The sequence below is a fragment of the Coenobita brevimanus genome, chromosome 54 (assembly GCF_032717465.1).
Source record: "Coenobita brevimanus isolate Jiangsu-jjx chromosome 54, ASM3271746v2, whole genome shotgun sequence".
NCBI classification, from domain to species: Eukaryota; Metazoa; Arthropoda; class Malacostraca; order Decapoda; family Coenobitidae; genus Coenobita; species Coenobita brevimanus.
In genome coordinates, this window is record NC_137007.1 from 1,494,569 (window position 1) to 1,512,878 (window position 18,310).

Consider the following 18,310-nt stretch of genomic DNA (forward strand, 5'->3'; position numbering starts at 1 on the left):
TACTGTAATTAGCCTGGTACTTGCTTGCTTACTGCCCCTGCTGTGTTACCGAGGAGGCTGCTGTGTTTCTCTCTCTCTCTCTCTCTCTCTCTCTTTATCTATCTACCTATCTATCTGTCTCATATCTGTATTTCTCCCTCTCTCTCTCTCTCTCTCTCTCTACTATCTCTCAATCTATCTATCTATCTATACTCTCTCTCTCTCTCTCTCTCTCTCTCTCACACACACACACACACACACACACACACACACACACACACACACACACACACACACACACACACACAAGCTTCGTTCAACACACACATTTACAATTCAAGACATATTTCCTTGATTATCCTCTTCATTCTTAGAGCTCTTCCCCAGACGAATTAAAAGACTAAATAAATAAATAAATAAAGTAGTCTACTGATAAAATAAAATGTAATATAGAAGTTTGTATTCGTAGTGAAAGAGTTAAGCTGAGAAGTAGTGTGTTGTCTTGAGTTTTACGGTGCCTCTTTGTAAATTAAGATTGTTGTAAAGAATTGTGGTAAAGCTTCCTTCTTAGTGTACATGTTATAATTATGGTCTCTGCCTTACTCTGTCTTTAAGTGGGAAGGAGAGTGGTGATGGTCGTGGTGGTGGTGGTGGTGGTGATGGTGGTGGTGGTGGTGGTGGTGGTGATGATGATGATGGTGGTGATGGTGGTGGTGATGATGATGATGGTGGTGGTGGTGGTGGTGATGATGGTGGTGGTGTTGGTGGTGATGATGATGATGATGGTGGTGGTGGTGATTTTTTTTTTTCTGATTCTGCATGTTACCTACCCGTCATTCCATCTTGAAGTGAGAATAAGAGATGATGATGATGATGATGATGAGGATGATGATGATGAGGAGGAGGAGGAGGAACAAGAAGAGGAGGGGGACGATGATGATAATGATGATGATGACGATAATAATGATGGTGAAGATAATGATGATGACGATAATAATTACGATGACAATGATGATGATGGTGAAGATAATGATGGTGAAGATCATGATGACGATGATAACAATGATGAAGATGATGATGATAATAATGACGATGACGATAATGATGATGATAATAATGACGATGACGATAATAATGATGACGATAACGATAACAGCGAAACATTTCCTCACAATTCTCCATGTTAAATTCCTTGACACTCAACGCTGCATATCAAGCAACTTATTCTCCACGCCGTCTTACCTCAACGTCTTACACACAGCGGTTTAATTCCCCGCGCTTCGCTTTCCCCGGCGCAAGTGTTGGTGAGAGGGAGATGGCGGGTGGACGTGACTGGAATATATATAATTTTCATTTCAATTTTTGTGAAACTTGGTATGGAGAGAAATTTATTAGTGTTGGGTACAGCAAGGCGAAGAGTTTTATCTGTGAGGCTGATATTGGCTTGCTGTTATGTACTCCCTCTCTCTCTCTCTCTGTATATAGATAGATAGATAGATAAAATGGATGTCTGTCGTCCCCAAATAAGCTCACATAGAAGTGTTAGGTATTCTGTAAGACACCTCTGATTTAATGTTTGTTTTATTCCAGCATCATTAAACTGTGCAGATGGTCAGAGTAGCATATTGATGTGTCGATTGCTGACTGGGATAAAAGATGAAGGGTTTATTCATATTGCTGTGTTTAATTGGTGTTTAGTATCAGCTATTACGCAACTATCATCCCTCCGTCACATTTGATATCCCTGCTTCATGCTCCTTTTCACTACAATCTCCCATCTCTCTCTGCTGTACGTGTGTGTGTGTGTGTGTGTGTGTGTGTGTGTGTGTGTGTGTGAGAGAGAGAGAGAGAGAGAGAGAGAGAGAGAGAGGGAGACTGTTAAGGACTGAGAAGGCGGGGATGGCTAAGGAGAAAGGAGACGACTCAAGTTTTTCACCAATCTACCACACGAGCGTCCTCATGGTAGAAATTGCAGCTGTTTCTAGGTCACAATATTCTCCCAGAGTACTACACGCAACCGTCGAGTTTGCAATCCACGTCCCTGTTTGCCTGGCTGGGATGTGAATGGTGGTGAGGGCAGGGATGTGGGAGATGGGAAAGGGGTGCTGGGGAAGGGTTAGGTCTGGGGTGTAAGGGGGAAGGGCAGGGGTGTGAGGGAGGGGGTGAGCTGGGGGTTGGGGAGGGGCGATGTCTGAGGTGTAAAGGGGGGAGGATAGGGGAATGATGAGGGTAGGGCTGGTGATGTTTGGGGTGTAAGGTAGGAAGGCAGAAGTGTGAGGGAGGGGTGGGGTTGGGGGAGGGAGTAAGGATAAGGGTGTTTGGGAGGGAGGAGGGGGAGAGATGAGGGAAGGGTGATGACTGGGGTGTGTGGGGGTGGGGGGTCATGAGCGTCGGGATAGCGGGTGACTAGAGAGAGGGAAAGTAGTGAAAATGAAAAAGAACCCGGCGTTGGAAATTGGAGATTAGGAGAGAAAGCAGGAGGATTTAAGTGACTGTGAAGAAGCTGGGATGTGCTGGGAGAAGAATTCACTTGCAAGACTTTCTCTTGGCCTTGTTTTCATTTCCTTGCACCTTTTCCTTAGCGATTTATTATGCACATCACACCATCCTATACTCTAGTGTGTTATTTGTATATTTTTATTATTTTCATAGCTTTGTTTGAGGGACGTACTAGGCTTGGGAGATAAAAAGGTGTAATATACGTCATTAAAACAAGCGTAATTAAACCAGGTGTTCTTGATAGCTAGTAGTGTGTCTTTCCTTCCATATTTCTCATTCCTCCTCGAACCTCAAAGAATTTCCTTCCTCCTCATACTCTTTTGTGTTTCATATTACTATCAGATATAAAAAATATATCATGTAACATCTTCCATCACCACAGGAGGCGGGGAAGAATCAGCTAAGTTTTTATCGTCAATGTACACCCACATAAAAATATATTCATTGTCCTTGTAGTGTGATACAATATGACACAGAGACAAAAGATTCTGAACTAGTACCAGTGCGAAATGAACACGGCTTCACTTATATTTTCAGATTTACGATTTGTTCCATTTAAGTGACAAAGTTCAGGAATGAGATAACTGTAGATGGTTTGGCCTGTGAGGTGGAGCCATGATTCCCGGGGCTTGAGTAGTGTGTGAATGAGTGTCTGGCCCGCTTCACTGGGGATGCTGTTGATAATTCTCCCACTTTTGTACTTTCTCATTCCTTGTTCCTTCATCCTACCTGACCTCATTCAGACGTGGGAAAAAAATATTGATGATAATGATGATGATGAGGAGGAGGAGGAAAAGGATAATGATTCTGATGATGATGATGATGATGACGACTACAATAATGATGATGATGATGATGATGATGAAGGTGAAGATGATGACAGTAATGGTGATGATGAAGATGATTGATGATGATGATGATGATGATGATTCTCTACTATCTTAAAAAAAAAAAAAAAAAAAAAAAAAGGAAGTCAGCATGGATCTCAGATACACTACCCTGCCACACCAACAAGCATCCACTCCCTACCCAGTCAAAATCATGATCGCGGATTTACACTGGTATTACAGAAAACAATTTAAGGATTTGTATATTGCTTTTCCAGGTGTTGGAGAGTGCAATAGTTATACCAGAACAAATATCATCATACCAGTCAGAAATATCACAAGTAATACCACCACACCAGCCATAGAAATACCACAGCTAATGCCATCACACTAGCGCGGCCTAAAGGAGTTTCCAGTTGAACCAGTTAAGGATTTCGAGAGAGAGAGAGAGAGAGAGAGAGAGAGAGAGAGAGAGAGAGAGGCTAAATTAATTCTTACTGACAATATGTGGGTCATTAAGCCAGACAATCAGTTTTAACTCCTTGATTCCGGTGCCCTAGTTTAACCTGTCCTAACCATCAACCCGTCCACCACCTTTGGCTCTAATCGGATCAACACTTTCAGAGTTGAGCTTGCCCAGTGAACAACCTTTGACCTTTCCCTGTGACCTTGGCCTCTGATTGATTGACTTTTGCGACCTTGATCTTTTATTGACCTTCCCCGATAACCTTGACCTTTGATTGACATTTCCCGGTGACCTTGACCTTTGATTGATTGATCTTTCCCGGTAACCTTGAACTTTGATTGATTGACCTTTCCCAGTGTCCTTGACCTTTGTTTGGTTGACCTTTTTTGGTGACCTTGACCTTTGATCGATTGACCTTTCCTAATGACCTTGACTTTTGATTGATTGACCTTTTCCAGTCATTTTGACCTTTGATTGACCTTTCCCATTGACCTTGACCTTTGACTGATTGCTCAAAATCGAATCTCTATATCCCTGTTTTAATCTGAATTTTTCCACTAAGGTTCATATATATCTGATAAAAACTGTTTGTCTACCAAAGTAATCGTACTGAAGGTGTTAAGCTTTTCGTATTTTTTATGTATGGAAGAAGGAACTAAAGGCTGAGGAACCCGTAAGATTGTTCCCTCCAAGAAAAAATAGGAAAATAAAGAGCCAAACACCACGTCCAGTGTTTGTTTTTTCCTCTGTTATACGATTTTATTACACTAAGAAAAGATAATTCGCATCGAAGGAGTTGCTAAGGGATATATTCTCTTTTACGCTGAATATAATTGTTAAGAAGCAGTAAGATTTAATGAAAGAAAACTCATCATAAAGATGTAGTTAGTAAGAAGTCTGAGGTGGTTGGGCCAGGCGGTGCTAACGAAGAATGCGAAATTGTTAAAGAGAGAATAATGACGAAAGTGAGGTGGCTGGAGGGAGGAGAGGGAGGCCGGGAACGAGGCGGAGAGATAAGGTGTGTGAGAGTCTGTGAGGGAGAATGAGAGATTGACTAGGAGAGTGCGTGAGAGTTAGGTAGTTGGGAGGAGAAAGGGTGGGAGACGAAGGTGTGGGGAGTGGTTTGTTGTGAACTGAGGGGTTGTTGATGAGTAGTGATTAAAGAGCCTGGAGGTCCTTTCATTACTCACAGGATGCAGCGTCAGACAACAGATAGATAGATAGATAGGTGGGTAGATACGTAGGTAGGCAGGTAGATAGATAGATGGATAGATAGCTACAGATAGTTAGATAGGTAGGTAGATTGATAGGTAGGTATGTAGGTAGGTGGATAGATAGGTAGCTACAGATAGACAGATAGGTAGGTAGATGGAAGGTATGTAGGTAGGTGGATAGATAGATAGATAGATAGGGAATGATGGTTGTAAAGGGGGGTGAAGGTCGTGACTCAGACGGGTAGCAATATGAACTCCAATAACCGGAACACCAGCACATACACCAGCCAGGAACTGCCCTGTTATACCATCCACACCACCATACCTCTACAATATACCACCCCTCCACTGCCCCTCTGCAGCACCATACCGCACCACACCAGTCCTACATTACACTACAGTACCATCCACTCTGCTCCACAATACCTCTACAGTATACCACCCCTCCACTTCCCCTTTGCAGCACCATACCACTCTACACCAGTCCAGCAATACAGTACACTCTACTACACTACCATTTACTCCACTCCACAATACCTCTACAATATACCACCCCTCCACTACCTCTCTGCAGCACCATACCACACCACACTAGTCCTACATTGCACTCCACTCCACTACACCATTTCGACACTACGCCACTTCTACAATATATCATCCCTCCACTTCCCCTGCAGCACCATACCACTCTACACCAGTCCAACATTACACTACACTCCACTACACTACCATCCACTTCACTCCACAATACCCCCTACAATATACCACCCCTCCACTACCCCTCTGCAGCACCATACCACACTTCACCAGTCCTACATTACACTACAGTACACTACACTATTTCAACACTACACCACTGCTGCGGATACAATATACCCCGCTACTCCAGTACACAAAAAGCCTGTCTGTGTTCCGGATCATGCAGGGTTGAAAAAATTGGTTAGGATGATGATGACCATGAAGGTACAAGAATGGGGAGTAATTAATATTTCTCTAAGGTCGCGTCCGCACCAGAGGCTGGCTGGGGCAGGATGGAGTTCGGCATTATCGTAACCCAGGGAGGCTCTCGTCCGCACCCGCCCGTGTCCAGTAGGATCATTTGTTTGAGTGATAGTGATTCTAAACTCCCGCCCGCACCTGCAAGTGTTTGGTGTGGACGTGACCTAACTCAGAAGACTGGACGAATCTTAGAGAGGACTTTCTGAATATTAGGGAATGGAGTCAGTCAAGGAGAGTGTTTTTGAGGGTTGGTGAATGTCAGGTGTGAGAGCGAGGCGGCCATTGCGTCTGTGAGAGCAGCAGGGGTGAAGGAAAAATGGAAGGAATGTGTCTGTGGTGTGAAGGATTAGGAAGTGTGTGTGTGTGTGTGTGTGTGAGAGAGAGAGAGAGAGAGAGAGAGAGAGAGAGAGAGATGGAGGTGAAGTGCAATGAGTGGTGGTGGTGGTGGGGCTTTGAGACAATTTGCTTCCAGCCAAACGGAATCAACTTTGGGATGAGGGGCTCGCCAGTCGCCAGATAGAATGATAGGGAGATAGATAGAAAGACAGACAGAGACATCGATAGACAGACAAAGGCAGTAGCGACAGTGAGCGATTAAAAGTAGATAAAAAGACTGTGATGTTTTGCAAGCCTGATCTTCTGTTATAAGGAGTTGATTATCCAGAAGGGGATGGTCTTGCAAAGGAGGTTCAGATTATGTTGGGCTGTCAATCTCCGTAGGGGTTTAGATCCCGAGAGGAGTAGTAGAGAGAGTTCTAACCCTTATACACACTGTTGTAGCACTTATAGTTCAGATCCAGTACCTGAGGCGGGCTTATGTTGCTCGTGTTACTTATAATTTTTTTAATATCGATATAAATTCCATACGCAAAACAGTATTCCTAAGTCTCCCGTACCAAGAAGAAAACGGCTCAATAAATCACGTATCTGTAGTTTCAAATATCCAATAAGTATGTCAAAGATTAAATAAATAAATGAAGAAATAAAATAGGGTTCAGATCTCAATATATATTTTTTTTAGATTTTTATTTTATGCTCCATCTGTCGTTAGAAGTATGTGAAGAAATATGTATTGGATCTCAATTTCTTATTTTCCCGTTTTCTTTCATTCCTTTGCTGTTCAGTTTTTGTTTCATATTTTTTTTTGTTAAACTCTTCACAACTCTTTCGCTTGCACAGTTTTTTTTTTTTCTCTCTCTCTCTCTCTCTCTCTCTCTCTCTCTCTCTCCTCTCACAGAGTTTTCCAGTATATCTCAGTAATGAAAGCACACCCTCCACACCACCAGACTCTTCAGTATACATATCCTTTCACCACTCTTCATCTCATCCTCATCATCATCCAATCTCTCTCTCTCTCTCTCTGGCTACTTTCCTCTCTCTCTCTCTCTCTCTCTCTCTGTGATCTATTTGCTTGTTTCCCTTCCTTTGATTTTCCTTTTCCCCCTCTCTCTTTCTCCCTTCCCCTCTACTGCTTTCCCCTCTCCCCTTCTCTCTCCCTTTTCCATCAGCTTTATCTCCCTTCTGATTTTTCCTCTCTCTCTCTCTCTTTCTCTCTCTCTCTGTCTCTCGTATTTAATCAACCCAAATGAAAATTGAAAACCTTGATTGATTCCTTCCTCTCCATCTACCCAATGCAGTCAGCCATCTTGTGTGTGTGTGTGTGTGTGTGTGTGTGTGTGTGTGTGTGTGTGTGATTCTTTGATATTTTAAAAGATAAGATTCGAAATTCTTTCCACCATGCAATTAAGTTGTTGTTGTTAGCGGGATTGTTATTATTATTATTATTATTATTATTATTATTATCATCATCATCATCATCGTCATCATTATCATTGTTACTGTTATTATTATTATCATTATTATTATTATTATTATTATTATTATTATCATCATCATCATCATCATCGTCATCATTATCATTGTTATTATTATTATTATTATTATTTTTTTATTTACCGTTATTATTGTTATTATTATTATTATTATTATTTTTTTTTTTATTTATTATTATTATAGTTTAGGGAATATCAGTGTCCTCTCTCAAAATTAATAATGGTAAAGAAAACGAAAAACCACTAAGATGCATATACTTAAAAATTAATACAAGAGAAACTCACTGGATATATTGAAAAAAATTGTACACTCATTTTTCATAGCACTACTGCCTTCCGATGTTGTGAGGAAGGTACAAGGAAATCTAGAGTCGCTTAGATAGAGTTTGATGTATCCTACCATCCTAGACCAGCATAACTCTAACTTCACGCCTCTGATAGCTCTATAACATTCACACAATCAATATCCCTTTATCTTTTCACCCAGGGAATTATACTGCGCCTCACCGTCTATACTGAATACATTTTATATTACGAATTTCACTGCAAGCTTTCTATACTCCTTTCGTCTTAACTTGGCCCAGATTTTCGTCATTTTGGTAATTTTTTTCGCGTAGTCCAGTGGCTGTGAAAGACAATATTGCAGTTCCTGATATTTCACTAAAAAAATTGCAGCTTTTCATACTTTCCATTGCACTTCTTCGTGACTAGCATCGTATTCAAGACGGAGAGATGGCCAGTTTTAGGTCAGGTTGAATTAAAAGGGGTATAGCTGTTCTTGTAATGTGTGTGTGTGTGTGTGTGTGTGGGATTATGAGTCATGTAGCGCCGTTTTGATGGTGATGACTCTCTCTCTCTCTCTCTCTCTCTCTCTCTCTCTCTCATCCACGCTTTATACCCTCTCTTTACTGCCCCTTTACCTGCATGATCTGGCTTCCATCACTCCTCAGGGTCGGGGCAGCGCAGGCAGATGAGACGAAATGGATGTCATTGTTGTCAGAGGAAAGTCGTATTCTCGTTGACGTGGGAGGCTCCGTTGCACTTTTTCTTTAGCGATTTATTTTGAATGTTACACTCATTAGATGACTGTTTTTATTTCCTTTATTTCATATGTAGATATAGGAACAGTATTTTATCCATATTCTGCTTTTGTTTATGGCTGGAAGGACCTTTGTTGTTACGTTGCTGTTTTCTTTTCCCTCTTTTTACGGGTCACTTAATCAGACATCAATATTTCTTCTTATTTTGTCTATATCCTTTCATCTCTGTATAGTTTGCAGCAATAACACACTATACACGAAAATAAAAAAAAAATACCGAGTAAAATAAATCGCTTAGGAAATAATGTTGCGAAATCTCCCAGGCTAGCAAGAATACGATCCTATAGTGTTGTCGTGTTGGTCGTGCGGTGGTCGTAACGCCGGGAAGACGACCATGGCGCTGGGGTACGAGGAGGAGGGGGGGGGGAGCAGAGAAGGAAGATTGCTTTGAATGCATCTTGGGAAGCAGAGTAAGCAGGCCAAGCAGATTAAGCAGACGAAGCTAAGAAATGCCACAAAATATGCTTGTAATTTTTATCATGTATTTTTAGATGGAGTAGAGAGGTATATGAGAGAGGGGGATGTAAGCTGGGGGGAGGGCAGCGAAATGGCAGGGGACAGGGCGACATGGAGACGATTTGTTTGACACACACACACACACACACACACACACACACACACACACACACACACACACACACACACACACACACACACACACACACACACACAGCGGGAAAGGTGAGAAAGTTTCATGTCTCGCTGAATCCCCCCTCATGGGAGAGATAGATAGATAGATAGATAGACAGACAGATAGATAGATAGTTAGACAGATAGATATATTTATAGACTAGTTTGCGGATTTTCACGAGTATACAGGGAGGCTTCTAGGGCTACAGGGAGGGCTGGCAAAAATCAATATATATTTTACTAATTTTACCATATTGAACTCTTGACGTTATATAAAGTTATTCATGTATTTACGGTATGGAAAGTCACTCCTTCCCAGCACCAAATAGAGCATGGTGGTAGTAGTAGTAGTAGTAGTAGTAGTAGTAGTAGTAGTGACTTATATACAAACATAACCTAAACACACACCTCTCTCTCCCTCCCAGCCACTCGCCTTGTCACCAGCACCGGGGGGGCGGCGACCCTGGAGTTCACGGCCCCCCGCTACTGTGCCCTGGTGCCCGAGGACGCCCCCATCACCGCCCCCGTCACCACCGTCACCGCCACCCACAGGCATGGTCAGTAGGCTATTAGACAGCACACCAGACAGTCAGTACACCAGTAGACAATCTGTACCAGTCACTATCGCCATCACCAACCAGATGTAGGGTTAGTACAGGCAGTCACTACACCACACCAGTCATTCAGGTACCAGTAAAACAGTCACTTCAATACTACCACCCTCAATTACAGGCACAGTCGTAAAATCAGTACACCGTTACAGTTAGTACATCTCCGTTACTTACATGTTACTTTTGCACATTTTTGAGAGCACATCTACACCACGACTCCCTTTGCCGGGGATTTACTCACTGAACATCACGATTTTATTTGTGCTTCATTTATAGTGGCGTCTGGCAATAGATAGATAGATTTATAATGGTGGGCACACTGAATGTTGGCTATGAATACAAGCTTTTTTCATCATGCTAAGGTTCCAGACTTTTGACCCACACTGCCTTATACTCGATCTCTAGCAGCTATGAACACAAATTGAGAACTGTCGGATGCTCACAGGGGCTGGCCGAAAATTATCTTTGAGTAACTGAGGAGCCAGCTTGAAATTGGCCTTTTGCACCCCCCCCAAAAAAAAAAATAATAATCCAGGACTGTTACAAGGACCTTCTTATGACCTCCCTATGTGGTCCGCAGCCTCCCTTTTTTGGGGGTGGGGGAATTTTTTAAGCCCTTTTTTTTTTTTTTTAGGGGGTCAAAAGCCCCTAAGACCGTGGTAAATTTTCTCAGAGTTTTATTGATCTTTATTTTATTTGCATGTGTTGTCCCTTTGGTTAATTTAGTGGATAGTCCTCCTCCCTCGGGTGTGGCAGGAAACAGCATGGAAATTCTAGCTTGTCCTGATGTATTTCCCTTCCTAACCCCCCTTACCTATGCCATACTCATCGTCACCATTTCACTGGCTGCCCTTCATAGTCTAAGTAAGGTTGTGTGTGTGTGTGTGTGTGTGTGTGTGTGTGTGTGTGTGTGTGTGTGTGTGTGTGTGTGTGTGAGGAGGGGGAGTTGGGGAGGAAGGGAATCTAAAATCTTCTAGTTTTGCATAAAGCAGCCACAAAAACATTTAGAAAAACGCTGTACTCATTTCCGATTAACAATATGCTCACTGTTTACGCTAATTACACGAGAGCCGGGTGTCGAAGCTGTTCCTCATCCCTGCTAATTGCTGTTTTGGTAATTTGCTGAAAGTCATTGGAGAAGGCTTTTAATCGAGGCTGGAATTAGAGTTTGGTTGTGCCTCGCTGCCTTGCTTCGATTGCATATAGAATTTACTCCTCTGCGGTGATGTCTGTTATTGGTAGTAGTTGTAGTAGTAGTAGTAGTAGTGGTGGTAATAGTAGTAGTTGTAGTGGTAGTAGTAGTAATAGTAGTACTTGTAGTGGTAGTAGTAGTAGTAGTAGTAGTTGTTGTTGTTGTTTTTGTAGTGGTAGTAGTAGTAGTAGTATTGCTGTTGTGTTCTTTGTGTTGTTGAATTATTATTATTATTATTATTATTATTATTATTTTCAAGGTTCTAGTACTACAGAGAGGTTCTAATAAGGACTAACAACCTTTACTGTTTATCATACGACATTTACGTAGAAAATTTTAAGTTACCGTACTGTTTTTTTTTTTTTTTTCAGGCCTTGGTTTTCTTTTCCTATTTTATCGACCCTAATATCTAAGCCTGTTCTTTTAAAATCACCTCACATATAAATCAATCTGGCTTAAGCTGGGTTTATGTACGGAGTTTCGGGTGGCTTTCATATTTCTTTATTTTTCTCTAATTTCTAGTGTATGTTAACTTTTGCAATGTTTACGTTCGTGTCCCCGTAAACACACAAGAAGGAGAAGAGTCGCTGTGTGTTTACCCCAAAATTTCGAGTTCAAGCTTTGTAAATAATGATAAGTTGGCTATTACTCATTAACATCCATCCATAACACCATAATGACTGTAAAATAAACGTAATTACCCATCTGTTTACATAATTAATTGCTTTTACTGGCTAACGACCCTCCTCTTGACCTTTAAACTGTAAATTGTGTAGTGACAGTCCTCTAATGGAAGTGCTCAGTGATAATAGGACGCTGAGAAATGGGAGAGAAGGGTAATTATATATCTTAATGGTACACTATAACACCCCTTCAGTGCTAATAAATCACTCTACTAATACTGATACTATTACTGCTACTACTACCGCTGCTGCTACTACTGCTGCTGCTGCTTCTAGTACTAACATTAATACTGAAACTGCTGCTACTACTACTACTGCTACTACTAATAAAATCCTTCAATTCGGTGACGTTTCTCCAATTATTCTTACTAATTAAGGGCAGTGTATTCAGCTCAGAAAAAGTATACTGTATATGCCTTACTGTATAGCTAACTGTATGATGCAGTTGTAGGAATGTATAACCTTCGGGAAATATGTATTGGCTATGTCAGGTTTGTTAATGGTTAGGCTCACTCTTTGATGGGGTAGATAGATAGATAGGTAGATAAATAGACAAATAGATAGATAGATAGATAGGCTGATAGATAGAGAGATAGACTGATAGATTGATAGTTAAATAGATGGATAGATAGACAGATTGATCGATTGGTAGATTGATTAACTAACTGACTGACATTGATTGATTGATGGATGGATGGATGGATGTTACAAGCGTGGATTAGGTAAGGCTGGGTTAGATAGGTTGTTAGGAGGCGCTGGGTTGGGTTAGGATAGGTTAGACTTGTACAGGTTATCATAGGTTAAGTGAGGGCAGTTTAGGCTAGGTTAGGTTGTGTTAGGTTAGGTTAGTGCAAAGGAAAGCAAACAGCAACACATATATTGTTCCTTCCCATTCCATTTGCAGTAAAGTTATAACAAATTTAACTATTCTATGAGCCAAAGGCAGGGCCAGAGTTTCGTCAATGAAGCTCCCTAACACCTTTCCCTTAGCGATTTATTTCGTTTATTACACCTCACTGTCCGCATCTGTGTAACATAAATCCTTCCAAAATGGCCATACTCTGCATAAATTGCTTACAAAAGGGTATCAACCAGTCACAGCCAAAAATAAATCGCTAAGGAAGAGGTGCCAGGGATAACAAAGCAGGAAGGCTGGGTCAGGCTTGGTTAAAACTGAGGAACGAAAAAGAGAACGTAATACAGAAAGTAAGACCAGTATATAAAATAATAAATAAATAAATAATGTAAATAAAATGAATCTAAATAAAATAAATATAACAAAAAACGTAAAAACCTGAAACCAATCCGGAGTGCTTATCAGGGTAATGGAAAATTGTGGACAGTGAATTTTGTGGCCGTACAGGAGAGACGTAAATATCTTCCCAAAGTTTGACGAAGACATAGCGGAAAAAGTGAAACCTACTGAAACACGCACTGGCAGAGATGGGGGTTTCATTGTACTTCGCCAGGTGTCAGTTTTCCTCAGGCGAAACTGGTAAACTGGACATTCACGAGGGAGAAAGAGTGAGGACGTGAGGCGGCCATAACCCTCCATCAGGGGCTGTTTGTGCCTGCGGGGTGATGCATTTTGCCAATATATCCTGCAGCCCCATTCTTGTGCCGATCGGAGTGTTAGATTAAATCCGTTCCCTGTCCCTCTTCGCCCAGTAGCCCAGTTGCAGTTGCATACCATCCCGCAGTTCGATTCATGCCGGTCAGAGTCTAGGATAAGGTCTGTTTCCCTGTCCCGTAACACCCAGCAGAGCAGATGGGGTTACGTAATATCCCGTAGTTGGATTCTGGGAAGTAGCGGTGCTGAAATCGGTAGCGCACTGGACTGACAGCCAGATGGTCCCGGGTTCGATTCCAGACCATACGAATTTAACATCTCTTTACACTCCTCGCACCGACGGCCAAAATAGGGACGTGGATGTTCAAAGTGATGGTTGCGTGGCGTAATCTTGCAGGTATCGTTGTTGGGCTCCATCTCTTGTCGGTCACCTTCGATTCTTGGGCCGGCCAGTCTGTTAGATAAAGTTTGTTTCCCCCATATCCCTATTTCTCCAACAGTTAGGGATCTGAATGTAACGTAGATTGTTGCGGGTCGTGTTCTAGAGACTGGGGCTAAGAAAATATTGATGGTCTGCCTAAATAACCCGTGTGTAGTCGATAGGAATCATTAGTCTCTCTATATCTATCTGTCTATCTGTTTCTGTTTATCTATCTATTTATCTCTCTTTCTTTACATATCGTCTAAGATGGGTTAGGGATCTTCTTCAGGCTAGAGAGAGAAAGAGAGAGAGAGAGAGACAGACAGACAGACAGAGAAAGAGAGAGAGAGAGGGGGGGGCGAGGAAGGGGAGAGGACAGAAACAAACAGAAAGACAGACAAACAGACAGAGAGAGGAGGATTAAAAAAAAAATTATCTACTTTCCTTTCACTACCAAAATACTTGAATCAGAATATCGTAACTATCACTCCCCCAACACGCTGCGTCTAGGCGATAATAGTCCTTTTTTTATTTTTTATTTATATATTTATTTATTTTTGTGTACACATCGTTATGCGCAAATTCGGCGATAAAGTCGGCCATTTCCATCCAAATTACGCAGATTACCGAATTTTCTGAGTTAAATAATTAGCGTTCAAGGTGTCGGCAGGTAACAAAGGTAGAACAGCAAATGAAAGACGTAGAATAGGAGCCCACCCCACCCCAACCCAACCCAACCCACCCTAACTACAGAGAACCTAACCTAATCCAGCTTAACCCAACCCAACCCAGCCCACCCTAACTACAGAGAACCTAACCTAATCCAGCTTAACCCAACCCAACCCAACCCAACCCAACCCACCCTAACTACAGAGAACCTAACCTAATCCAGCTTAACCCAACCCAACCCAACCCAACCCAACCCACCCTAACTACAGAGAACCTAACTTAATCCAGCTTAACCCAACCCAACCCAACCCAACCCAACCCACCCTAACTACAGAGAACCTAACCTAATCCAGCTTAACCCAACCCAACCCAACCCAGCCCACCCTAACTACAGAGAACCTAACCTAATCCAGCTTAACCCAACCCAACCCAACCCAACCCAGCCTGACCACAGATAACCTAACCTAACCTAACCCTGTCCAACCCAAACCCAACCCAACCCAATCTAACCCAACCCAAGTTAATATCCTGCTGAGCTACACTGATGTCAAGGTCAGGGAGATACGGGTGATGTATAATGGGTAATATTTTCTGTTTTTATTTGCGAGAGAGAGAGAGAGAGAGAGAGAGAGAGAGAGAGAGAGAGAGAGAGAGAGAGGGAGTTTTCAAAATGGAAAATTATTTTACAGCCTCTTTAACCCCTTCAATATTGAGATGTGTCCCAAGTTAAATATTGTCCTCTCTCTCTCTCCCTCTCTCTCTCTCTCTCTCTAGTAATGATGGTGAACGCAGTGTTACCTGTAGTGGTTTATCGGTACTTTCCACTACCCTCCTTTGATTATTTATTTATTTATTTTTATTACTTTCGAGTTTGTCCACTAACATGTCACCAAAGTCCTAACCAATTTTTCTTTCTTTTTTCTTCCTCGGTGGCTGTGATGATGATGGTGATGGTGGTCGGTGGTGATGATGGTGATGGTGGTGATGCAGGTGGTGACGTACGGTACAGCATCACAGGCGGCAACCGTGACGGCCTCTTCACCATCCACCAACACTCCGGCACCATCACACTGGCGGCTCCTCTTGACTACGAACTCCAGCACAAGGTAAGCTCTGACCAGGTGTATTATCCTCCCCTGTATTTCTTATTTTTTTTTTAAGGTAAGTTCAGTCCAGGTGTATTTTCCTCATTTTTTTTTTTTTTTTTTTTTTTTTTTTTTTAGGGGAGGGAAGGGGGGGTTAAGATACATTATATTAACTTACTGTATTATAACCAAGTATTATAATTATTTTAATTTACCATATTGTAACCAAGTAACATGATTATTTTTTAAGTTCAGTCTTTTCAAATAGCCCCATGAGCCAAAGTGAGGCTTTAAGACTATGTAATAATATTTATATACAAATGTTTAAATTAATTAAATTAATGCGGGTTTCTTTTCCTATTTTTTTTTTTTTTAGGTAAGATCAGTCCAGGTGTATTTTTCTCACTTTTTTTTTAGGTAAGGTCAGTCCAGGTATATTTTCCTCTTTTTTTTTTTTTTTTTTTTTTTTTTTTTTTTTTTTTTTTTTTTTTTTTTTAGGTAAGTTAAGTCCAGGTGTATATTTTTAGTTGTTTTCAGTCCAGGTGTATTTTCCTCACGTGTTTTTGTTTTTCCTAGCCAGACGAAGCTCCCTAATGCCTTTGAGCTCAGACGATGGCCAGGTGGAGGGTCGATTATAGTAACCAAGGAGACTCACACCTTTCCTTGTCCTCTGGGGGAAAATTGATTACAAAGATTAAATATATATATGACTGGGAGGCTCGCCGGATAGTTATATATTCCTCAACTGCTTCCCTGTACCCCTAAAGGCGGATGGTAAACTGCAGAAGGGTAACATAAGCCTGTAATTCACTGGGTTCACGTTCAGATGAGTCGGGCAACAACAACAATGACAACAAAACAACAACAACAACAACAACAACTACTACTACTACTACTACTACTATACTATACTATACTATTACAACTACTACTACTACTGTCATAAAAAGACTTTGTAGTTACTTGTAGAGAAGTTATATATATTAGACTTGTGGACGAGCGGTTGTTATACTTGAGTAGCTTTGTAAGTAGATAATCTTCTTTCCCATTTGTCATTCAATGACAAGGAGAGGTAAAGAATAGTATGGAACTATTTTTATTTGTCTTGGAAATATTAACAAGTCTCTCACACAGAGCGAAGTATAAAGTAGAGTCCCGGGAGCTATCTCCCTGTCTTGCTCTCTCTGTCTCTCTCTCAAGTTGCTAAGCCCTTCTCCCTGCGACCTGTCTGTTCTATGGCTAGCTTCCTTCGGAGCTCTCTTTCTTAAATTCTGGTGAAACAGGAGTCGTATCACGTGTGTTCCCTGTGATTGGAAAGTTCTAGAAGCCTGTGTGTGAGTATGTGTGTATGTGTGTGTATGGTCAACAAGGCTTTGTTCACCGGGTGAATTGCTGACAACTAACTGACTGGCTACTTCGTAATCTGTCGTCAGCTTTTCCTCATTGTAACTTGCAAGATCATTTCCCATTCCCAGGCTCGCATAGAGCTGTCCATCTATCTATTTATCTATCTATCTATTATGATTTGTAATTATAATATGGACTCATAACATATACTCGGTCCACGCAGCTGAAGGTCCTCCGACAGCAATTATCATTGACACATGCTAATCTATTAGTACATAATATTGATTATAATATTGTATACATATAATATTTATAGTAAATAGTGATTATTCAGTAATATTACATTTTAAACAAGTTGTATACATATTTGAATAAATGCATTAAAAGTAAATTATTTAACTGTAATACAGTATGTACTTGGGTTATTGTAGTGAAATGCATACATGCAAGAAAAAAAAAAAGTTTAAAATTAAGATTATGGTAAGAGTTATTAATATTTCATTTAAAGATAATGGTACTGGTATGCCATACATGGGTCATTCTTCTTTGTATTTATATATATATATATATATATATATATATATATATATATATATACTGTATATATATATATATATATATATATATATATATATATATATATATATATATATATATATATATATATATATATATATATATATAATTAATACTATATACAAAATATGTACACTTCATTCAGGGGGGTTAACTTGGATGTTAACTCTCCCCCCACTAAATAATGACTCCAAATTAGCAATTCTTGCATGCATTTTGTGCATTGCGAACAGCAGTACTGCAACTACAATGCAGATGATTATAAAGACAGTAGGTGCTGGGCTTACACATAATATGGGTTGAACATACTCAAACTCAAATCTTCCCAGGGCTTCATTGTTTCATTGATCATTTGCATAGTTTCAGACTTAGGTGAAGTCAGCTTAATACTTGTGCTCATGTTTAAGTTCATATCAGGCAGTGGGTGGAAATGTTTGTGTGTATGATTGAGAATGGCATAGTGATTGATGGTGGATAAAGTAGACATGGCTGGTGTAAATACCGCACAGTAGTCTGGTGCTATGTATAATCCTGATGCTGATGTATGAGATGGTGGTATATCTGGACAGACTATGTAAACTGATGTGTTATGAGGGAAATAAAAAAACTG

General features: G+C 40.8%; 1 protein-coding gene across 1 annotated transcript in view; it reads left to right on the forward strand.

Moving 5' to 3' along the window:
* LOC145400982 (putative neural-cadherin 2) overlaps positions 1-18,310 on the forward strand; it is a 136,566-nt gene that overhangs the window by 70,925 nt on the left and 47,331 nt on the right. The window contains exons 2-3 of the mRNA XM_080273342.1: positions 9,972-10,103; positions 15,683-15,798. Of these exons, the coding sequence (XP_080129468.1) occupies positions 9,972-10,103; positions 15,683-15,798 (248 nt within the window). The remainder of the gene's footprint in view (positions 1-9,971; positions 10,104-15,682; positions 15,799-18,310) is intronic.